At 33.8% G+C, this 25,292-nt stretch overlaps 2 protein-coding genes across 2 annotated transcripts in view; one reads left to right on the forward strand and one right to left on the reverse strand.

Moving 5' to 3' along the window:
- LOC139976869 (AMP deaminase 2-like) overlaps positions 1-25,292 on the reverse strand; it is a 107,399-nt gene that overhangs the window by 54,998 nt on the left and 27,109 nt on the right. The gene's annotated exons all lie outside the window — the stretch shown is intronic.
- LOC139977265 (uncharacterized) overlaps positions 1,899-25,292 on the forward strand; it is a 32,066-nt gene continuing 8,672 nt past the window's right edge. The window contains exons 1-19 of the mRNA XM_071986553.1: positions 1,899-2,023; positions 7,136-7,267; positions 8,004-8,318; positions 9,007-9,336; positions 9,664-9,747; positions 10,032-10,071; positions 10,942-10,969; positions 11,900-11,962; positions 12,439-12,480; positions 14,352-14,414; positions 15,105-15,158; positions 18,626-18,688; positions 19,816-19,857; positions 20,523-20,585; positions 21,546-21,587; positions 22,253-22,315; positions 23,444-23,485; positions 24,151-24,213; positions 25,027-25,127. Of these exons, the coding sequence (XP_071842654.1) occupies positions 7,213-7,267; positions 8,004-8,318; positions 9,007-9,336; positions 9,664-9,747; positions 10,032-10,071; positions 10,942-10,969; positions 11,900-11,962; positions 12,439-12,480; positions 14,352-14,414; positions 15,105-15,158; positions 18,626-18,688; positions 19,816-19,857; positions 20,523-20,585; positions 21,546-21,587; positions 22,253-22,315; positions 23,444-23,485; positions 24,151-24,213; positions 25,027-25,127 (1,553 nt within the window). The 5' untranslated portion in view covers positions 1,899-2,023; positions 7,136-7,212. The remainder of the gene's footprint in view (positions 2,024-7,135; positions 7,268-8,003; positions 8,319-9,006; positions 9,337-9,663; positions 9,748-10,031; positions 10,072-10,941; positions 10,970-11,899; positions 11,963-12,438; positions 12,481-14,351; positions 14,415-15,104; positions 15,159-18,625; positions 18,689-19,815; positions 19,858-20,522; positions 20,586-21,545; positions 21,588-22,252; positions 22,316-23,443; positions 23,486-24,150; positions 24,214-25,026; positions 25,128-25,292) is intronic.

Consider the following 25,292-nt stretch of genomic DNA (forward strand, 5'->3'; position numbering starts at 1 on the left):
GATGATCAATACGATCGATGACAGTGGTTTGAAGTAACACATATCCCCACAGTTACAAACAGTTTGAAGTGTACGCGGATTAAGCGTTATGCAAATGATACGAAAGGCATTCGGAATATATGTTTGGGTCAATATTTAAAGCTATTCGGGAAACAGTAATGTTTCATTGTAATTGTTTCTAATGCTATTGTAAAAGCATTAACAACAACTCTTTTATTCGTCAGGCTTGGTGCGATATTTCGTTTACCCATCTAACAGATAATTTTGGTAACTAAATCATTTGGAATAATTCACATATTCGTATAGATAATATGATAACTATGAATCACTTTTTACCTGAAAGAAACGTTATATATGTCTGCAATTTTTTATGAGGAATATAAGCCTTTAACCTTTAAGCAGAATTCAATTTTGATTTCTTGCCATTCAAGCTTCTTCGCGGAAAAATCAGTGCGATTCCGCAGGAATGAAGGACGTCGGGTTGTCATAGCAATGAGGTTACAAACTGCAATATTAGTATTCTCAACAACGCAATTCAGACGAGTTGTATTCACCTTCGACAGCACGAGAGATGTGGGGTCACGCTTTTACAAACCTCACAAAGAACGACCGGCACAGGTTTTCAACATTTCCCGTTATACCGTATCGGACTCTAAGCGCCAGTACTTCAGTGTACATTTTTACACAAAGTCATTGCTACAAATAAACTCTTAACGCAATTTAGTACGGCTAAACACAGAAATCTGTTTCATTTATAATATTGTTACTAATATTTGAGCATCATTTTTAGAGGTGGAGAGTTTCACTTTCAAGACACGGTTCTTTTTTCGAAGAAAAATGCTGTTTTCGATGGATTAAGTCCCCAGTATAATTGTCTCATTTTACATATGAAGTCTTCCACTTTGATTTTAAAAGAAATAATCTCGCCTACTCTTAATGAATTTTTCTACAAATTTAAGTTTGAAATTACCTTGAAGCGCTGTATATACTTAAACATTCCCTAAGAAAAACAGAGAAAGTTATATTCAATTTCAAAGTGCATTTGCGGTGTGCACTGAATTATTTAATTAATGACGTTTCATTAACGTTTATCTACTAAGATTATCAATCTTTACAATTATACTTATAAATGATAGACCATGTCTGTAAATACCTATCAAGTAAACTTATGTATATTTTATAGTCATTAGAAATGTATCGTAAAATAAATGGAAGGGAAAAATTTAGTACAAGCGTAAGTAAAGCTGTGGTTAATACCTGGCTATTAACTTCAGACACAAATTTGGCTTTTTCCCCTCGCCCCACAAAGGTTGGCTACGCGCCTGTTTCCAACGATTCCCCCCCCCCTTCTTTTTAATGCAGTGCTCTATGTACAATTTTATTCTCATTTTCCCCTTAGTTATACCTTTTGCATTCGCTATTTAAAATGTTAAAACACAACTAATGATTGCTTATTTTAAAGAGCTACAACGCATGGTTTGGAGAAAGCGTGGACGAACATGGATATAAATGTACTGAAACTTTGTACAACAGCTTATGACACAGATATTAATATGGAAAGTTAATGCATCTCATGTGTTTTTCGTATCCACAATGCTTTTAGTTCCGCTAATGGACAACACCCTTGAGTTATATGTGTATTTACTTGCAAAACAAAACGCAACCTTGAAATTTGTGTCCATACGGAATCCATATTCTGTTATCATTGGGGTGTTTTCAAATCGCCTTGAAAACAGTAAAACTATGTAGATTGCTCTTCTTGTAGACGCTCAATAGATAAAGATTTGCAATAAACACTGTGATGTGTCATTGTTAATGAAACACCAATATGAACTTTGATCAGACGAATTGCTGTAATTACCTTTCAATATTGAACTTTGAACAAAGTGCGATCGATCCTCATAACGAACAGCAACCGTCCATGTTGGCGTCATTCAGCTGCTAATTTCAATATTTCCATTGTGTTGAAGGCAAACTGTGGTCGTTTGCGTTTAGTAGATTGTATATCAGGAACGCCAACGAGGTAAGGCTAACATATATAATATTATACTTAACCAGTCCATAGCAATCGATTATGATATGAATTAACTGTTTAACCAACTTACGAAAATGATTCTTCGTATTAAATCCAGTGGTTACATAAATGATTTTAACATACGAACAAGTGTCTATAAGATGTATGTGTAGGCGGGTAGTTTTCAGTTATAATACTTATCAGTTTATATGAAAACTGTACTCTATGGAAACCCAATGTTTGTGTTGGTTTGCAAATTGTGATCTGCTTATATGACAATGTATTTTTAAAGAAAGTAGCCTATTTCTAAAGTAACCCATTAAGATAACACTGGACACTGAAATATGAAATGAATTTCATACACACTTAATCCACATTTTAATTAGTTACTTAGCCAGATGGGTTTGATCATAGGGTCGTGATTCTGATAGTATAAAAGGCTTGTGAGGAAAATGCCTAGCTTAGGGTTTCTTAGGCTTAGCTAATAAACTTTTCACAATAAATTAATTTCATCGTCGAGAAGAGCTTGTAATACTCATAAACACAAAATGTTAAGACTACATATTACAATCCTACATTAGAAATTAATCATTAATATTGAATTGGATACATTATTTCGTGTCGCTCTAATTCACCAAATTTCAACTTTAAACATATACAAATTCCTGTTAAAAAAATCCACTGTAGTTCTAAATATCACGACCAAAGTGCATGAAAGGGAGGACTTATTAGTGAAATATTTCTTTCTCCAAATGGAGAAGAAATTAACGGAGTTGTTTCAACACGATAAATGCCCAGCGTGTTTGATCGATCTGTTAGGCATGAATAGACTGAATGGTGATGCGTGATATGGTCCATGCATGTTTATCTCGTAAGAGATTTCGGAAAAGAAAATCTGACATTATAGAAATAAAGGTAAGTAACGAAGTAATGGAAAACACTTATATTCTAAGAAAATAATTGCAAGAAACTGAGAATTATCACAAAAATTGTGCAGATGTTAAAGGATTGGTTCAGTTTTCATACATGTTTTTGTTATATGAAAGAGGACAATCAAAGAAACACAATGGTGAAAAAACTGTTCAAATACCTTTTTCGGTTAAAGAGATATTCAAGTGTAAAGTTTTATCAGATTGTGTAGAAACTGCTGAAATCTGACTAGCTGTGATGTCACATCCTCACATTCCTAAAAAGTCTTTGTTTTTTTTCTCTAAATATTTTGTGAGATTTCATGACTTTCAACCAAAAGATATGTCAGGAGATCTCATATTTCTCAAGGGAAGTATTTGAGATTAAACATCTGAAGAATTTTTGATTATTTTATTTTCAAATGTGTTAAAAAATGTAAATAATTTTTAAAGAAATATATTCACAAATGTTAAGGAAGCGAGTATATGACGTGACACCCTCACAGTAAGTCTTTCTACACCAGTCGTTATCAAAGAAATGTTGATATCTTCAGAGTGTCATATCTCCTTAACAAAGCATGCTATCATGGTAGTTTCTTCTCTGTTCTTTTTGTCTTTTTGTGCTCTTTCATACAAAATAGGCATGTTAAACACCTGAACCAATCCTTATAATATTGTGTCACAATTATTTATCTTTCAAGCAAATGTTCACATCGAACAATATGTCCTTTGCAAATTTAAACGATCGCACATTTCAATATACAACTGTCTGACATTGGTTCTGGTTCAATACAACACGAAGCCGAAAATGAAACGAAAGATCAAAGAGTTTACATGAGAAAAGCTTTATTAAGACCTCATGTTTCAGACTTTGTGGAGATGTTTAATAATGTAAAGTATTATCAGTACTCCAACGTTACCAGTTTCTCCATGAAACAACAACAAGTTACCACTTCCAGCAAATTCTGCTTCACTGACTGCTAATTTCAAAAGAAAATTGGGTTTCGTATGTGTTCAACTATTTTCTCTATATCATACGTCAGTTTCCCAATAGATTTAAGCTTGTGGAATCCAAGGGTCATTGTTTGCCCCGTGAATCATTATTTCCGCAATTGAAGAGGATGGAAAAACACATACCTCTGCCATGACATCCGCAAAAAGCTCACCAGAACTGAAAGACAGGCTATCAATGAACTTTGGAAGCGTGATGACATTGTCATCAAGCCAGCCGACAAAGGTTCTGCAATTAGCACAATGGGTAAATGATTCTAAAGATAGGAAGCCAATATATTAGTCGACAAACCTCAACACTTCAGACTCCTGGCTTGTGATCACACAAACTCTGAAACGAGTCACCCAAAAGAAAAAAGGGAATGACCTAGCACCCTCTGCCCAAAATTTACAGAGAATACAATCCCATAATACCTAGTAAATGAACGGCTACTGAAAACAAAATGCAAATTCGTGGATCTTCGTATCCAAACTTTTGTTCTTGTCCTATGTTCAGGAAACTAGGGATTTAGAAAATTGGGGAAATAAAAGTCTTCCATCTTCCACTTTGTTTGTAACCGTGGATGTATCTTTGTTATACACAAATATTCCTTACGAAGAGAGCACTTAGGCCTGCAAAAAAGCATTCAAGCCGAAATGTGATTAAACCCACACGAAGAAAGAATTGGCTAAATTGATGCAACTTATCTTGACTAACAATAATCTAGTAATAGGCAACAAACACTACATCCTGATTTATGGCACCGCAATGAAGTACCAAATCGCTCTTTTTTTTGCCAACGTCTTTATAGGAAACCTCGAGAAAGAATTTCTATCTCGACAAAACTTACGTTTTATTGATGATATCTTCATGATATAGACCCTTCGTGAGGCAAATCAAAAATTCTTCATTGATGCCGTAAACTCGTTTCATCACACAATCAAATTTACTGCACTTTCCTAGACATGACGTTCACTTTCTGTACACCACTGTGACCCAACGAAATGGCTCACTCAAAAGAGACTTGTTCCATAAACCCACGAACAATCACAACTCTCTTATACCAAGCAGTTGCCATCCACGTCATTGTACCATAAACATTACATGCAGTCAAGCATTGCGCATTTGCTCCTCTGAAGTCGATTTTGATTCTCGCACGAACTGTCACAATACCTCAACAAACAACATTTGCGGGGTTTTATTGAAAATGCCATCAAGTACAAAGCAAACCCCGCACTGCAACATTGACAAACAAAACTAGAAAAACCAGTTTCAAAAGGGTACCATTGGTTACTGAATTCCACCTTGGTTTCCAACCACTGGCAAATATCATTCAGAAGAATGTTAGTATACTTCAAAGCACTAAACGTCTGAAATCAGTTTTCTCGTAACCACCTGTATTTAAATTATGAGACCGAAGAAACATACGGGACATTTAAGTTTGGGCGTCTCTTTAGGATGACACCTCATCAGAGGCAAACAAAACAGAAAATACAGCATCATCCATCGCCCTGTACATAAATTGCAAATAGTGCTTACTTGTCGATTCTACTGGGGCCTTTCAGAACAACCAAACTACACGCACGTTCCAAATCTGGCGGAAATAGGCTGCTTATCTAAACATGTCATTTAACTTATTTACTGGAATATTTGTAACTTAAATACGCTGGAGACTCGTAGTTAGGCCTCATTGGTCTAAAAGAGAATCGTAGACTGAATTCTGCAAGAGACACTAGACAAGAAAAGTTACCAAAATGGCATTAATAGCTTCCGGATGCGCAGGTATTTCGTTGTGAAACCTCATTGAGACATTACAGTTATTGATCTCAAGACATATAGGGCCTAATACATTAGTATATGATAAGGACTTGTTGTTAACGGTGAGAAAGATCTAGGTGCAGGCTAAAAAGGAATGTTCTCCAACATTGGCGAAAACTCATTTCACACAAACTGCTGATTGTATCTAGAGTGCAGTTCAACAGTTAAGTTTATATGACAAGTTCCATTTATTTCCACTTGCTCACTGCAAAGACACCTCTAGCGTCCTTGGTTAAGAACGGGATATTATAAGGGAACTAACGACGGATTTATTTGGGTAATATATTACAAGACAAATCTACTCTTCGGTGGGATATCACGTATAAGGAGTATCAATAACCTTGATATGGTGTTCTGTTAAACTGGGCGTTATCATATTCGGTAGCATTTAATTCATGTGTATTGTTTCTTTAATTTTTTTTTGTAGGTATCAACCTATCGTTTATATACATGCATGGGCCACTCACAACAGTTTACAGTTTATCCAAGTACAAAATGTTACTGTTTAAGGAGGCAAAGTGAATTGACAACATTTTTGTAGTAGGCCTTCACGATTCCAAGAACAAACTTACATAATGATTACTTTTAATGTTTTAACTGGAACATCAGGTACTAATCAAGATCATGAAGAAAAATGTTCTCCACATTAGCAAGTCTCGAATATTACGTCATGATTCTCGTGATGGTTCATAACTCGATGTTTTTCATTAACTTAGATAATGGCGTTATATCTGCAATCAGCCATGTTCGTTCTGTTAGTTTATTTACTTATTTAACGTATTATTATCAAACATACTTTACATGACGTTCCGTTCCAACATCTTCACACAAGTAACACATTGATTAAACATATAGACTATGCACTCCTTACGGATATCGGAGACTACCTATTTTTTCTGGTTTGAAATGAAAAACCAATGACTGTGATGAAATATAAGCCAAACAAACTCTAATTTCGCTACCGTCTCATAAAGTTATAGCTAAAAATATCTTGTTTGAATTGCAAATACAACAAATTGCAGCCCATATAATACAGATGCAATAGTTCTTAAGAGTTGCCATAAGGAATTTTAGATTTACCCCATGACCAGTATTATAAATACTTAAAGTCAAATAATTTTAAACAATTGTCAAATGGCAAGGAAGATGTTAACTATATTTTTTTGCAAATAATAGGCCACTACTTTAGAATACGCGTTTACACATAATTTGTATCAAGTGCCAGCCAGTCAGTTGTTGTTGTCATAATAACAAGTTCGTCCCGACATACCTAGAGTAGGTAAACATGTTAACAGATATCTGTTTTGACTCGGTCAATTCTATTTTCAAGATTACTTAATGGAAAGTCCAAAACTCACCGCATCATGTTTAATTAGCTAATATGTTAAAATGCTTTTTTTTCAGATATCGCTTGGGTGGCTGATACAAAATATCGATATCCTGTCATACAAAACGCAACGAATTTGGAAGCAGATTGGAAAATGGACAGTTTCTGTGTACTTATGATATTTGCATGCTTATTTCCAAAGTCCTCAGGTGGGTTACTCGTTAGTATGTCGTAACAAAACATGTATCACATCTACACTAGCAGCATTAACAATGTTTTCCCTTCGGTCTTATTTGATCATTTATGAGTTTCAACAGTTTTAGTTACAGCTTCAGGCAATTTGGGTCGCTGATGCTGCTCATGCAACTTAAGTTTAATTTAATAGACGAATTTGATATTCGCATGTTTCTATTCAAGTCCCTCGGTTAGGAATTCCTGCAAGTACGTTGAAAGTTTGCTCAACAAATCCACCAAAGATACTATATTTGGTTACATTGGAGACGTATTCAAACGTAAATTACTCTCTTAGACAAGTACTTTCGCACTCAGAAAAGTACGAGAATACGATAGGCTATTAATAAAAGAATGATGCAATACAACTTAGTCTCTTGAATCAAAATCGATCGTCATCATGCAGACGAAAGAACAAAGAGTAGAATCAAAGGAGATCAGTGTTACTTTTTTATTAAACTAACTGTAAACATTCTTTTAATAAAATAAATATCGCAACTACACTATGATTGCTTATTTAGAAGTTGGTGTCATTTACAGTATAAAAAGGCGGAATTACTGATGTGGGTCCCCTATATTTAACTACACGATGCATTAATGAATTTTAGTTTTCAACTGGGTTAGCCTCTGTTATTATGTAGGTATGTAGAGTAATATATTATTGGACCCAATATGAAAATATAATTACAAGAGGAATTATTCAATTGTTTACAGCCGATATCCTATCAGACAGTGAAACAGGCAGAACAGCCTCGACTTTAGTCAAGGAAGGACTGCCAGCAGAAATATTTTGTATGGTAGAAGGAACTGGTGATTACTTCTGGAGCAAAGGAGAATCTTTTCATAATAGCACACTTGTGGCTTCGTTTACCGGTGGCAATGGCAATAAAGACAATGAACCGTATGTTGTAACAGTACATGGGACACTTTTTATTAGAAAAGTTACTCTCAAAGATGAAGGAAAATACTTTTGCCGGTTCACTTCAGTAGAAAACGAATGTCATGGAGAAATAAATGTTGTTGTGAGAGGTAAGTTTATTTTAGAATGCCATTTAGAATGTAATTTGAGATTAGATCTTACTTCGGCATAAAGAGAGGAAGATCTTCCATTTGGGTGGGAGACAAATAGAGAACATGTTGGAAATTGATAGTTGAAAGTTTGTTTACATTCAGAAAGTGTAAAAAAACGCAACCTACAAAAATATAAGTTTACTCACCGATGTTTTCTCATATGTAACAACAAAGTTTACACTTTTCCATAAATTTCTTGAAATATAACCGGAGAAAATAGCCACCCGTCCATGCCAATGCCTACCAGGCACACCATGATTTTTTTGACGTTCGCATAGTCTACGCACTTAAAAGAATTTTGAAAGTGGTTAGGTAGTTTAATAATTCAGCCAGATACCACTTTAATTCTTATTTTTTTTTTGCAATAATCGAGCTAAGACGTATTCCATTTCTTTTACATCTGCTCGTGGAAATGGCTAGAGTTTAGGTTGGTAATATGATAAACACCTTTACATAAATCTGGCGTAATGTTCATATAAATTGCACCGCATAGAATTTAAACGTCAGCAATGTGAGGTCGACGAACAAAAATAACTATTATGCAGACGTTCATCGTGTAGTGAGTAGTCAGAGAAAAAGCTCAAAAGTATAAGTTGACGTAAGCTTGACTAAATATTGTCGCCTTTTTATTCTGTTTCATTATCAGCTTCGCTCAGTAACTTTTTCCTTGCTATCGATCGATGTGATAGAGAAAGCAGCTGTTTATTGTACCTCAACCCATCGCAGTCTATTTCTTTGACATGCACGGCACATAATGCGCCACCTTTAATGACTTTAAAGTGGTTTAACGGGTCGAAGGAAATTACAGAAGGCATTGAAGATAATGAAATATTACCTCAAAATGGCAATGCAAGAGAAATAACCAGTACAGTAGCCGCTGTCTATGGACATCCTGCATCCTTAACGTGTCAAGCAGTAGATCCGAAGAGAAGCAACGATGATGTAAGGTTTGCCCACGCTCAAGTTGAAATGAAAGGTAAAAATATCTTCCTAAGATATATGTGACACAGTGGTTTGTGGACGCAAATGGCAAATTGGGAGTAAAAATGTTCGAAGGTGAACATACAGTACTGTGCAGTAAAAAAAATACATATAATTAAGGCACGATATTGCTCTTACCGTATGACATTATACATTAATGTGACCACATCTTCAACTTAAGTCCGTTACTAGCTGCACCCATGGAGTTCACGCAAGGACACATTTTAACCGCAGTCATGTACAACCACCCTTCCTTTATAGAATTCTTAGCTGATCAAAATTCAGCGCGGTCTCAATTTCTTTCAATGAATTCATCTTTCAGTGCCTGTCCATGAAACTTGGATAATCGTATCAGTAACTTTAGCAGGATGCTTTATCGTCTTTGGGATAATTTTACTAATCAAAGGTATGGAGAGGAAAATCAATTTTTTTATTAGACACTTGAAGGAGTTTTCGATAAATAATTAAACTAAACTTTTGCGTCATGCAATGTACCCATATCTTCCAAATGTTTAGGTTTTACTTATCGAATGCGACTAGCAGTTTTATTCAACATATACTCTTTTTTTTTTTGGTCAGACACTTAACGTAGACTCATATCCATCATTCTTATAGAGTACCATTTAATTAAAGTTCGAAATTACGTTCTTGTTGTTACGTACTATGTTTCATTCCTTGTATGCCATCCAGCAACGGTTAAACGAAAACAGCGGAAGAAATATAAGAAGCTGTAAGTAAACGTTCCAATAATTGTGTTTACCAATTTCTAATTAATAAAAATATTACCTTTGCACTGCTTTATGATCATAGTATATCAGGAGTATGATTAATTAACAGTTGGGATACACTCAACAATGAATCGAGGTATAGGCTGTAATTATGTAAAAACTTTGTTTGTTTGATAGATACAAATGGTATAAAAGTATTGCTTAAGAGACGGAAACTTCTCGTATGAATGAAGTACGAAATCCCATTTCTCGTTCTTTTTTCTAAGTCTTCCTTTCCATTTGAAGGTTTTAGCCATCTGGACATTAGACTAATATCCGTAAAGTATAACTGCGTAATGATATAGTTAAGCTTTTTCCATTCTGTTTTGTAATGACAGTCTTCGTATACGTCTGAGGGAGACTATAGAGTATTATCCAGGAATTTATCCGATTATTTTAGTCAAGTAAACCTTAATACAAAGAAGAAAAAGGAATATTTCCTTGTTACCTGATCAAACGCCGTTAAGATGCTTGCCTTACTTTCGACATCATATGGAGATACCAGAGACTATAGAGTAGAATATAAAAACTTTGTTTAATCTGATATTCTATTAATCAAGTAAAACGCAAGCCAAACAAAAGATGTTTGAAAGTTATTTCATCAATTAAACCAAACGCAATAAATGATAAATTCCCTTTTCTACAAATATGCCCTTATAATATCTTATATAAAGGCTTATTGATATGCATACATGATTTATGCAAAACACAATTTTGAAAAAGATTTGACCCTGGAAACAAACAGGATCGTTGAAAATTATGCACAATCATCATGAAAATACTTCTACTGCACTAATAGTGAATTACGTAATCCAAACTTTTTTCTCTCCAAGGAAAATTGAAGAATTTGAATCTCTGACGGTGCGTAAAAGAATAATTTATCATGTCTAATGATCGTGTATTATCGTACTACAAATGTATAGCTTTACATGGTAGCTTTGTATCATAAAATAATTAGTATTTACAATTGTGCTCAATGCAAACGATTCTTGAACTTCTTCCTGCAATGAATATTCCAATAGGCGATATACATACGTTAGTTATTCGGTGTGATTTTTTGTATACGAAGACTATAATAAGTGTAAATACAATTGTTTGTCCAGTGTGTATATATCCCGTTATAATAACTGAAGAGAAAGAAAGCACGAGGAAATATTCAAGGAAAAGTTTATTTTGGGTTACCATTAGTTTATTTATTTCTTTTTCATTTAATTTTGTGAAGTTTTCAATTTAAATATGATAAGGATTAAAGACCAATTGCCAACATACAAGTTGAATGTGTGGATAACATCGTTTGCGTTTTCTAACACATTTTCATTTTTGTGCTGGAATTGATCAATTTTGCATGGAGGGGAGACTTCAAGAGATGAGAGCAAAAATGGGTCTAAATTACATTTGACCATCTTGATCACCCAAACATTCTCTCATTGACCAAGGGTGAGAAAGATGAAAACAATTGAAAGGAATGGTAGCAAAAACTTGTATTAAAGGTGGATAAGCAGAGACATCACATATTGCTTTTAGACATCAAGGAAATATTAATAACTTACGTATCTTGAAAGAGTAACCTTCGTTTTTGTATGGTAAACTGATGTAACGGAGATGAAAGTGTTTGATAAAAGCAGCGCGGTTCAAGCTAAAATCATTTTAACTTTTGATAAACATAGGAGATCGTAACAATAATATGTGTATTTCATGACTTGGGTAGACACTAGTAATATACGATACATTGCCATAGTAATGAAAAATTAGAAAAAGGTGTTGTTATATCAGGCTGCATTTCTCTTACAGACGAAAGTGGAGACTAAAGAAGGAGCAATCAATGAAAAACATCAGGAACTAACACAATTCAAGGTGAGCTTTGGCTAAGGTTGAGAGGGTTAGAAGCAATTACACCATTTATGTTGCCACAATTTATCAAATGCCGCTAGATTTATTAGAAACAATAGAAATCCAAATTGACGTAAAAGAGTTTGTGATAAACATTCCACAGTCTTAGCAATTTAAGCGAGATATATATTTCATAGATTGTAAACTGTAAAGTAGAATCACGAATATGAGAACACCTACATCTGGGTTGAATTCAATTCCAAATGCAAAAGGCAAGAATCAGTTGGTTGTTGTTTAGCTTTACAGATAATCACGGATATTGAAAGTCGTTAAACAGTTAATGTGGAATGTTTAGCGTTTTTAACCCCTGTCATTTGTAGCTGTGAAGTGTATTATGTGTTTAAAAGAAGTCAACCCAGATAAACAATACATTATAGTGTTATGGCATATTAAGATCAGATGATCAAAGTATTCTTCACTTGTTCTAATTTTCACTGCAGCTATCGGCGGAATCCAAAGATAGAGAAATATCTGTACTGAAAGTAAGAATGCACTGTATACCTCTCTCGATATTATATACTAAAGTAATCACAACATAAAATGTTTAATGGGTGATATTATAGCACTTAAACACTAATTACATGACTTATGTCCAACCTCAATCTGTCGGGCAGATTTGTTTTGTCATTTTCTTCGTATTATTAATAGAAGCTTCACACATTAGCAATTCGACTCGTAGGTACTTGAGAAAGACTTCTGTTAGATTGGGTATACGCTGCAGTATATTTGGACGTAACGTGGAGGACGAAGTGAATGGAACGGTGAAAGAAGTTCCATTCACTCCGACATGGTTATATGAACAATATATTTATCTCAAATATGAACCAAAGTTGTTGTCTTCATTTAGCTCAAGTAACGAACTGCAATTTATACCGACGTAATGGAATCAAACGTCTGTCATTGGAAAACCTACTTTATATCTTTCTCTCGTACTATACTTGGTACTTCTTTCCCGGAGTTAATTCAAATTACAAATAGAACAATTCATAAACGAAAGCTAAAGCAATAGCCGACTTGGAGGTAAGTACTCACTAATTGGTATTAACGTGTGAAAACAATAAAGACAAAAAAGTAACCTGACGCATCCAATGATTACGGAGTACAAGGTAGTTCAAATTAAATTGTATTTAATAGATCAAATAGTAATCAGATGGAAGAACTTTATTCCGATTTAACATCCCGAAGTCTATAGAGGGAAAAGGTCTCCTTTTTCTTTTCTTTTTCTTTTTTTTTCTTTTGTAAAAGGCGATTTGAATGCAGACTGACAAATATTGAAATATCGGGCTTTGTGATGGTTTCTCTTAACCCCATTCTGTTTGATTAAATTTTGGCTCATTATAACAATTGTTCACATTCATATTGCACATATTAGCACAATTTGTTTGTAATGTGTGTGAAAGTTTCATACACTGCGGTAAATTAATCTATTTCGCTATTTCTATACAAGTTATTTTTTTTCGACACTACTTACTACAGTACTTTGGAAGTCACTTGATCGTGCCTTGCTAAGCATCGGTAATGATTCGAAACCTTTCCCGGCTCTGGACAGTTCTGTAATATAATAGATGTGGGTGTATAGTGATAGTTGATGCAGTTTTAGATAGGGCCTACAATAAAATATCATTTGTTCATTAGTAAAACTCAAGTTTACTTGGAACGTGCTGATTGTTAATTTGAAATTAGGTTTTCTAACTGGCCTAGGACTAGCCTAGAATGCAATGAAAATATGACAAGATTGTTAAACCAGCATTTTCTAAAGGAATATAAATTAGGCTGTCATAATTGGCGAGTGTAAAAGATTATACCTAGATTCTTCATGCTCACATATCTATTGGACAATAAATTAGTCTACTTTTTCCAGACCTTTCATTATTTTCTTTATGCAAACGTTTGACTTTCCGAAATATTTCATCATAATATAGAACAGCTTGACCCTAACATTGAAGAAATAATAGTCTCTGAGGGGCCTTGTCAGATTTCCTACTCTGTTAGGGTCTGATTAAGTAAGAAAAGGAAACCATACGACCTCTGGGGGGTTTCAGTGTTCTCATCACTTGTTTAAAGTTTAATTTAAGGTTAACTTTAAATTTCAAAGCATCGAATATTCATTCTGATTATTATGCCGGTGATCATTTCAAAAGTACATTGATTGTCATTGCATATGTTAATTGACAATGCGTCAGATATGAACACCAATTATTGTTAAATTATGAAGGCTCATTAATAGGTAACTGTTAGTGAACATGGTCATTTGTTTGTTAATTCTGCATTGTACATGGAGGCAGCTTCTTTTTGGTAGAACAGAAAGAAAATAGATCATCACTGTTTTTCACAATGAATACCATTCTTGTAGACTAAACTAAAGGAAATGGAGGAAGATATAAGGAAGGGAAGGAGCGAAAATCTCGAATTACATGTGAGTAGCATTCTCTTACAATGACCGCAATATATGACGATAACTTATGAAAACTTGAAAAATAATCAATCTGCGGTCTAATCGACAGTCAAAGGTTTTGTTAATGATGGCAGCTTCATAATAAATAATATTATTAATATATTTACGGTGTACAAGGAAACACGCGTTAAGGTCAGTATTGTAACTTATAGTTTTCCCTTCCTTTACTTGTCGTTTATATTTTCTTCCTTCAAGGTATTGAAAAAATATTGTTATTTTTACCAATCAGACTCAATTTAATAATGGTAGTCCTAATTAATACGCAGGATGCACTTAGTGCATATCAGTTTCTAAGCGATAGTCCCTGTGTAAAACGTGAGCTACTTGTTTTCCCTTACATCTTATGCAGTTAAGATATGACAAATATTTCTACTGTTGCAACGTGCTACTACCGACTTCGGTTGTGTCATGCAGCTACGAACATGGCCCGTATGGGTATTTATTGAGAATTTGTGTCAGTTTTAATGAGAAAATAATTGATATGCAAACTTAAATATAATCTATTTGCAAAGAATAGAAAAACCATATTCGAAAATAATATTACGTTATACAATAGAGTGAGGAAACTTAACGTATTGATGTAATACCAAGCTACATATTGTAGTTGATATGTAGATGTTCCACGACCATTCCCGTTTCTTTAATACACAGAAAAGGGTTACAAATGCGCTTGCAGATGATAAAGTGAAGTCTACCATTACCGGGGTAAGATACAAATCCTACGAGAAATAGGATATTTCTATGAAAAAAAAAAGTGACAGTTCATATCAAGATAAAAGTACTGATGTGTATAGCAACATACGTATAATATCCACTGTGCTATAATTAGGAACTTGGAAACCATTAGTATTAAAAATACTATACTAAAAATAAATCTAAACCAAATTTTGCCAGTGCTACCGGAAAAAAATATTACTTGGTTAGGACTGTCGATAACATTCTGTTGTAGTTATTATTTAACCAAAGGAGCAAACGCAATTGATGGTGACATTTGTTCATCGGCATGCATCCTGGTCCTTCAATTCTGCAGATATATTGTCCATATGTTATCTAATCAGCAAGTTTTGTCTTTACAACTATGGATAATTGACAAATACCGTCCGTACTGAGCATCCAATACCCGAGCCAGTGCCACATCTGGAGAACAAAGATATTTGTACCATTACCATAATTCTTCACTTTGGACTACTTAGAAAATTAACGTTGAATAGTTTCCATATTAGAAATATTAATGCTACAGGTTTCAGAAATCCTCAGATATTTACGATAACGTAAAGACAAAACGCAAAATAGCTTGACTACCTTGCTCATCAAAATTAAGCTCTTATATTTCACAGGATAAAGCATGGCTGCCTCAATAAAATTAAGAGGGAAATACTCATCATGAGCGTTTTCAATAACAGGATTGGCCAAATTAGAGGAACAACTATAAAATATGTTGTTTCGAAGTTACGGTTGGTTGAAGGATCCTAATTTTGCCTTTTAAATTTAACGTGATTTTTTTATTTTAAATAATACCGTTATATAGATCAGATGTATAGGCAAAGTACGGCCTGATACTTTTCAAAACTATATCTATGCTGCCTAGGAAACCGTACAACAAACGAAGCACGAGATATGTATGCTTTAAGTTTGTATACCATAAAATTAATACTTGTGACTGGATGGGTGTTCACATCACAGTTGAACAATACACATAAGGATAATTCTAATATTCAATATGCAGGTGCTGCTGTATTGGATGCGAAATTCAGCAGTAAAAACAATAAAACTAGTTTTGCATGACGTTGATTGAATTTGGATGTTTGTATGACATGTTATATAGACTAAAGCTACAGAAACATTGATCCCAGTTTGTGGACTTTGTAATATCGGCAGGACAACCAGTTTTTTTTTAATAGGGTCTGGGATCCCTTCATGAAGGTAGTAAATGCCATTCAATTTACAAATCTTTCTTTAATTACTTGCAATCCAAAGCCAACGAACTAATTGAATTGAAAGAAAGTTTGTAGATACAACTGTATAATTAAAGGCCACAAAGGAAACTACGAACAACGTGGGACAAGAGTTAAGATGAGAAAATCAATTATAACCGTAGTAAATATTACTTATTTGGTTTATTTAGATTTTTCGAATGAGACCATAATGTTCATGAGATCAAGAGGCTATATGAGGGATACGATTACATTGTTCTTTAAAATCGAGCAATCCCAATAAGTAAAACTATTATCTAACGTCTGCGCTTTTGTGAGCCAGCTTTGTAAATTTAGTTCTACTACGACTACCATCATGTTTTATATGAAGTACAAAATATATTCTAGACGTCCATTTTTATATGAACCTGAAACCAAATATTTAAAGATGTTGCTCCTTTCCACGGAAGATGTGTAATGTTTACTTGAAACCTTGAAAAATCAACAAAACAGCATTGATATCATTCTAAAGAGAAAACATAAATGATCTTTCCACGCATTTTTATGTTGTTGTGTATAGTTCAAATAGTATATATAAATAAAAATAAAACTTCAATTAGATATAGATTATGGAGTGATACCATAGTGTACAGGGCAATCTTTATGAAGGCATAGTTTTGAAGAAAAAGTCAATAAATATCATACTTCATTCCAAAACATGTATCATGAGTTAATTTTCTGACTGCTTGTTGGAAACAGATAACAGATTATCATTCTACGTGATTCTAATTCATTTTACATTTTCTCATTACTTTGAATTATTTACTACTTGTATGACGCATGATAGCTGAATAAACGAACTAAGTTCTCATAATTAATGTACAGCTAAGAAGTTTGCTGATGACACCAAATTGTATTCTGAGGTCTCTTCCAAAAGCGATTCTGAGAAATTTCAAGCGGATTTAGATAAGATTTTTTCCTGGTCTCAGGGGTGGCAAATGCTTTTTAATGTTGATAAATGTAAGGTAATGCACATTGGTAGTAGTAACCAAAAGTTTACATACAATATAAATGGTGTGGAGTTACAGGAGGTCTTTGTTGAAAGAGATCTAGGTATCTACATTGACTCGTCTCTGCAACCTTCCAAACATTGTCTTGAAGCTGCTAAAAGAGGTAATAGGGTTTTAGGTATGATCAAGAGGAACTTCAGTTTTCTGAAAGAGGACATCGTAGTTAGGCTTTATAAGCAGTTGGTTAGGCCTCATCTGGAGTATGCTGTGCAGGCTTGGAACCCTTATTTTGCTAAGGATAAGGAAGTACTTGAAAAGGTCCAGAGGAGAGCTACTAGGATGATTAGTTCCTTAAAGAGGGTTCCTTATTATAGGCGGTTACAACTGTTGAATCTCACCACACTGGAGCTTAGGAGGTTACGTGGGGACTTGATCCAGGTTTTCAAGATTGTGTATGGTTTCGACAATTTATCCTTTACCGACTTTTTCAACTTTGCAAACAGTAGTTGTACTAGAGGTCATTGTCTTAAACTTCAAAAGTCGCATAGTAGGATTAATATTCGGCATAACTTTTTTTCTAATAGGGTTGTGAATGAGTGGAATAGTTTGCCTGAGAAAGTTGTACTTGCAAGTAGTGTCAATGGGTTTAAGAATGCTTTGGACAAGCACTTTAAGCATTGTAATCGGGTCTGAGTGTTTGTGTCTTCAGGTTTTTCCCTCTCTTTATAGGGTCCTTGATGGGGACTTAAGTGTCCCTCCTGATCCTTTTTTCTACTAAACTAATTCATAGAGAACAAGAAAACGTTAGCTATAAGTAGCTATAAGACAAAAAATAGCACATAAATTATTTACTTTTCATAAAATTGACATGCAGTTAATTCAAATAAAAGTTTAAGAAATTAATGAGTGGGAAGGAAAGAATAGATACACGTTCTTTTAAAATCGCAATATTCAATATAAATAATAATGCGTCATAAAAGGCGTGAAAAGGGCGATCATTATGTAGACCTATTTTCTTAAGCAAAATAATCAATTAATATCATATTTAATTCCAAAACATGTCTCATGAGTTTGTGAGTTATTTCCTGACTGCTTGTTAGAAACAGATCATCATTCTAAATGGTCTTCATTTCGTCTATGTTTTCTCATACAGACATACACAGTAGTAACAATTATTAACAACGTTCGTTGGTAGAAAACACGCACTTAATTGCTGTTTTGTATATGGAATTGCATATTTCTGTTGTAGGATACATTGAGGCGAAAAGATGAAGAAATAGCAAAAGAAAGGAACGAAACTTTCAAGTTAAAGGTAAGTTAGATTCCCAAATATGACGCATGGCCTGTTTATGACAAAATAACAGCAAAAGAATGAGTTTTCGATATCATTTGACACATGCAATAACCTGCCGAATCAGCTGTTTTATTTTTTCCGGTTACTTCAAAATGGAGTTACCCAAAGTAACCTTACAGATGAACAAAGAGTTAAATTGGACAACTTAGCAGTAAATGGAGCAAAAAAGGAGAGGTAAGATGAAAGGAAAGAGCGATGAGTGGATTAAGGAATACCGGAAGTAACATATTGTGAGGGGTTTAACAGCTGAAGGCAAATATTAATGGAGTTGAATAACCAGAAAAGTAGTTGACGATTAAAACCCGTGAATGTGGATTGCCTGGGATGAAAACGTCAGGCCTACTAACTTTTACGTATTTAACACTCAGGCTTAATATTTTACTTTAATAAGAAGTTTTCTAAACGTTTTCTTCTTCTCCAGGAATTATGAGAACTTAATTTGTTTATTAGCTATCATGCGTCATACAAGTTGTAAATAAGTCAAGATCATGCCCAACAGCTAAGACAAAACGTAGCGCATAAATTATTTACTTTCCATAAAATTGACATGCAGTTTATTCGAATAAAAGTATAAGAAGTTAATGAGCCGGAAGGAAAAAAGAACAAGTTTAATGTTCATTCAAATGGCGATATTCTATGGTTGCTTGTTTACTTTCTGTAACTGTATGAGAACCATTGAAAAATGCTACAGGAAAAACCACCGTTGCTGAGTAAAGATATCATAATTACCAGTATTTGTTTCAGTTAGACATTACACTCAATCCTTAATAGTTTAGACGACGGCTGAGACACAGTTTCACTGTGGCTCAGAAGATCAATTTCTTGCCAAACCCTGAGCCAGAGATTGCAATATTTTGTAAGCAGTTGATTGGGTAGGGATACCGTTTTATAAATGACGGCGAAATAGCAGTATAGGCCAAAGCATTTGAGTTATTTCATTTGTAATGAAATATTTGAATAAAAAGAATACTGTGGTGATATTGATTTTGCCACACCATACTATCACATTTTCTATTAGTCTTTTATTGTGCTATTTTAAACTTAGCAAATATCCGTTAATTTACACGTTACTATTTTCGCTGCAGGAACTAGCGCAAAGAAAAGAACAAGAAATAATCGCACTGAAGGTAAGTACGGATACAATGTTTAGGTTTAGGTTCATAACAAACAATCTACAAACAACATAAGAGCATATTTAAAAACAATAACATATACCTAACACTTGTCACTACTTTGGGGATTTAATTGCATTGGAATATGACACAGAGAAGAATTTAATGAATACTAGTTGGACATTCAACATACGATAGATTCGAAATATTAAAGTAGCGTCCATGGTTTAACATTCATCGTAATGAACAAACATTGAGTAAGTAGTAATGTAATATCAACAAAACAGCATTGAAAACCAGACTCAAGATTAAACTTTAAGTACTTTTCCACGAATTATGTTGATGTGTTTAGTTCAAATATAATATATAGGAAAGAATCTTCAATGTGAAATATTTCATAGAGTGATACCACAGTGAAAAAGGCGATCATTATATAGGCCCATCTTCTTAAGCAAAAAAATCAATTAATATCATATTTAATTCCAAAACATGTCTCATGAGTTTGTGATTTATATCCTGACTGCTTGTTGAAAACAGATCATCATTCTAAATAGTATTCATTTCGTCTATGTTTTCTGATACAGGCATACACAGTAGTAACAATTATTAACAACGTTCATTGGAAGATAACACGCACTTAATTGCTGTTTTGTATATGGAATTGCATATTTCTGTTGTAGGATATATTAAGGCGAAAAGATGAAGAAATAGCAAAAGAAAGGAACGAAACTTTCAAGTTAAAGGTAAGTTAGATTCCCAAATATGACGCATGGCCTGTTTATGACAAAATAACAGCAAAAGAATGAGTTTGCGATATCATTTGGACAAATGCAATACCCTGCCGAATCAGCTGTTTATATTTTTCCGGTTACTTCACACACAAAATGGAGTTACCCAAAGTAACCTTACAGATGAAAAAAGAGTTAAATTGGACAACTGTGCAAAATAAATGGAGCAAAAAAGGAGAGGTAAGATGAAAGGAAAGAGCGATGAGTGGATTAAGGAATACCGGAAGTATCATATTGTGAGGGGTTTAACAGGTAGAGGCAAATATTAATGGAGTTGAATAACCAGAAAAGTAGTTGACGAATAAAACCCGTGAATGTGGATTGCCTGAGATGGAAACGTCAGGCCTACTAACTTTTACGTATTTATCACTCAGGCTTAATATTTTACTTTAATAAGATGTTTGCTAAACGTTTTCTTCTTCTCCAGGAATTATGAGAACTTAATTTGTTTATTAGCTATCATGCGTCATACAAGTGGTAAATAAGTCAAGATCATGCCCAACAGCTAAGACAAAACGTAGCGCATAAATTATTTACTTTCCATAAAATTGACATGCAGTTTATTCGAATAAAAGTATAAGAAGTTAATGAGCCGGAAGGAAAAAAGAACAAGTTAAGACACAGTTTCACTGTGGCTCAGAAGATCAATTTCTTGCCAAACCCTGAGCCAGAGATTGCAATATTTTGTAAGCAGTTGATTGGGTAGGGATACCGTTTTATATATGACGGCGAAATAGCAGTATAGGCCAAAGCATTTGAGTTATTTCATTTGTAATGAAATATTTGAATAAAAAGAATACTGTGGTGATATTGATTTTGCCACACCATACTATCACATTTTCTATTAGTCTTTTATTGTGCTATTTTAAACTTAGCAAATATCCGTTAATTTACACGTTACTATTTTCGCTGCAGGAACTAGCGCAAAGAAAAGAACAAGAAATAATCGCACTGAAGGTAAGTACGGATACAATGTTTAGGTTTAGGTTCATAACAAACAATCTACAAACAACATAAGAGCATATTTAAAAACAATAACATATACCTAACACTTGTCACTACTTTGGGGATTTAATTGCATTGGAATATGACACAGAGAAGAATTTAATGAATACTAGTTGGACATTCAACATACGATAGATTCGAAATATTAAAGTAGCGTCCATGGTTTAACATTCATCGTAATGAACAAACATTGAGTAAGTAGTAATGTAATATCAACAAAACAGCATTGAAAACCAGACTCAAGATTAAACTTTAAGTACTTTTCCACGAATTATGTTGATGTGTTTAGTTCAAATATAATATATAGGAAAGAATCTTCAATGTGAAATATTTCATAGAGTGATACCACAGTGAAAAAGGCGATCATTATATAGGCCCATCTTCTTAAGCAAAAAAATCAATTAATATCATATTTAATTCCAAAACATGTCTCATGAGTTTGTGATTTATATCCTGACTGCTTGTTGAAAACAGATCATCATTCTAAATAGTATTCATTTCGTCTATGTTTTCTGATACAGGCATACATAGTAGTAACAATTATTAACAACGTTCATTGGAAGATAACACGCACTTAATTGCTGTTTTGTATATGGAATTGCATATTTCTGTTGTAGGATACATTGAGGCGAAAAGATGAAGAAACAAAAGGAGGAAGGAACGAAACTTTCAAGTTAAAGGTAAGTTAGATTCCCAAATATGACGCATGGCCTGTTTATGACAAAATAACAGCAAAAGAATGAGTTTTCGATATCATTGGACACATGCAATAACCTGCCGAATCAGCTGTTTTATTTTTTCCGGTTACTTCAAAATGGAGTTACCCAAAGTAACCTTACAGATGAACAAAGAGTTAAATTGGACAACTTAGCAGTAAATGGAGCAAAAAAGGAGAGGTAAGATGAAAGGAAAGAGCGATGAGTGGATTAAGGAATACCGGAAGTATCATATTGTGAGGGGTTTAACAGCTGAAGGCAAATATTAATGGAGTTGAATAACCAGAAAAGTAGTTGACGAATAAAACCCGTGAATGTGGATTGCCTGGGATGGAAACGTCAGGCCTACTAACTTTTACGTATTTAACACTCAGGCTTAATATTTTACTTTAATAAGATGTTTTCTAAACGTTTTCTTCTTCTCCAGGAATTATGAGAACTTAATTTGTTTATTAGCTATCATGCGTCATACAAGTTGTAAATAAGTCAAGATCATGCCCAACAGCTAAGACAAAACGTAGCGCATAAATTATTTACTTTCCATAAAATTGACATGCAGTTTATTCGAATAAAAGTATAAGAAGTTAATGAGCCGGAAGGAAAAAAGAACAAGTTTAATGTTCATTCAAATGGCGATATTCTATGGTTGCTTGTTTACTTTCTGTAACTGTATGAGAACCATTGAAAAATGCTACAGGAAAAACCACCGTTGCTGAGTAAAGATATCATAATTACCAGTATTTGTTTCAGTTAGACATTACACTCAATCCTTAATAGTTTAGACGACGGCTGAGACACAGTTTCACTGTAGCTCAGAAGATCAATTTCTTGCCAAACCCTGAGCCAGAGATTGCAATATTTTGTAAGCAGTTGATTGGGTAGGGATACCGTTTTATAAATGACGGCGAAATAGCAGTATAGGCCAAAGCATTTGAGTTATTTCATTTGTAATGAAATATTTTGAATAAAAAGAATACTGTGGTGATATTGATTTTGCCACACCATACTATCACATTTTCTATTAGTCTTTTATTGTGCTATTTTAAACTTAGCAAATATCCGTTAATTTACACGTTACTATTTTCGCTGCAGGAACTAGCGCAAAGAAAAGAACAAGAAATAATCGCACTGAAGGTAAGTACGGATACAATGTTTAGGTTTAGGTTCATAACAAACAATCTACAAACAACATAAGAGCATATTTAAAAACAATAACATATACCTAACACTTGTCACTACTTTGGGGATTTAATTGCATTGGAATATGACACAGAGAAGAATTTAATGAATACTAGTTGGACATTCAACATACGATAGATTCGAAATATTAAAGTAGCGTCCATGGTTTAACATTCATCGTAATGAACAAACATTGAGTAAGTAGTAATGTAATATCAACAAAACAGCATTGAAAACCAGACTCAAGATTAAACTTTAAGTACTTTTCCACGAATTATGTTGATGTGTTTAGTTCAAATATAATATATAGGAAAGAATCTTCAATGTGAAATATTTCATAGAGTGATACCACAGTGAAAAAGGCGATCATTATATAGGCCCATCTTCTTAAGCAAAAAAATCAATTAATATCATATTTAATTCCAAAACATGTCTCATGAGTTTGTGATTTATATCCTGACTGCTTGTTGAAAACAGATCATCATTCTAAATAGTATTCATTTCGTCTATGTTTTCTGATACAGGCATACACAGTAGTAACAATTATTAACAACGTTCATTGGAAGATAACACGCACTTAATTGCTGTTTTGTATATGGAATTGCATATTTCTGTTGTAGGATACATTGAGGCGAAAAGATGAAGAAACAAAAGGAGGAAGGAACGAAACTTTCAAGTTAAAGGTAAGTTAGATTCCCAAATATGACGCATGGCCTGTTTATGACAAAATAACAGCAAAAGAATGAGTTTTCGATATCATTGGACACATGCAATAACCTGCCGAATCAGCTGTTTTATTTTTTCCGGTTACTTCAAAATGGAGTTACCCAAAGTAACCTTACAGATGAACAAAGAGTTAAATTGGACAACTTAGCAGTAAATGGAGCAAAAAAGGAGAGGTAAGATGAAAGGAAAGAGCGATGAGTGGATTAAGGAATACCGGAAGTATCATATTGTGAGGGGTTTAACAGCTGAAGGCAAATATTAATGGAGTTGAATAACCAGAAAAGTAGTTGACGAATAAAACCCGTGAATGTGGATTGCCTGGGATGGAAACGTCAGGCCTACTAACTTTTACGTATTTAACACTCAGGCTTAATATTTTACTTTAATAAGAAGTTTTCTAAACGTTTTCTTCTTCTCCAGGAATTATGAGAACTTAATTTGTTTATTAGCTATCATGCGTCATACAAGTTGTAAATAAGTCAAGATCATGCCCAACAGCTAAGACAAAACGTAGCGCATAAATTATTTACTTTCCATAAAATTGACATGCAGTTTATTCGAATAAAAGTATAAGAAGTTAATGAGCCGGAAGGAAAAAAGAACAAGTTTAATGTTCATTCAAATGGCGATATTCTATGGTTGCTTGTTTACTTTCTGTAACTGTATGAGAACCATTGAAAAATGCTACAGGAAAAACCACCGTTGCTGAGTAAAGATATCATAATTACCAGTATTTGTTTCAGTTAGACATTACACTCAATCCTTAATAGTTTAGACGACGGCTGAGACACAGTTTCACTGTAGCTCAGAAGATCAATTTCTTGCCAAACCCTGAGCCAGAGATTGCAATATTTTGTAAGCAGTTGATTGGGTAGGGATACCGTTTTATAAATGACGGCGAAATAGCAGTATAGGCCAAAGCATTTGAGTTATTTCATTTGTAATGAAATATTTTGAATAAAAAGAATACTGTGGTGATATTGATTTTGCCACACCATACTATCACATTTTCTATTAGTCTTTTATTGTGCTATTT

This window comes from Apostichopus japonicus, chromosome 12 (assembly GCF_037975245.1).
Source record: "Apostichopus japonicus isolate 1M-3 chromosome 12, ASM3797524v1, whole genome shotgun sequence".
Lineage (NCBI taxonomy): Eukaryota > Metazoa > Echinodermata > Holothuroidea > Aspidochirotida > Stichopodidae > Apostichopus > Apostichopus japonicus.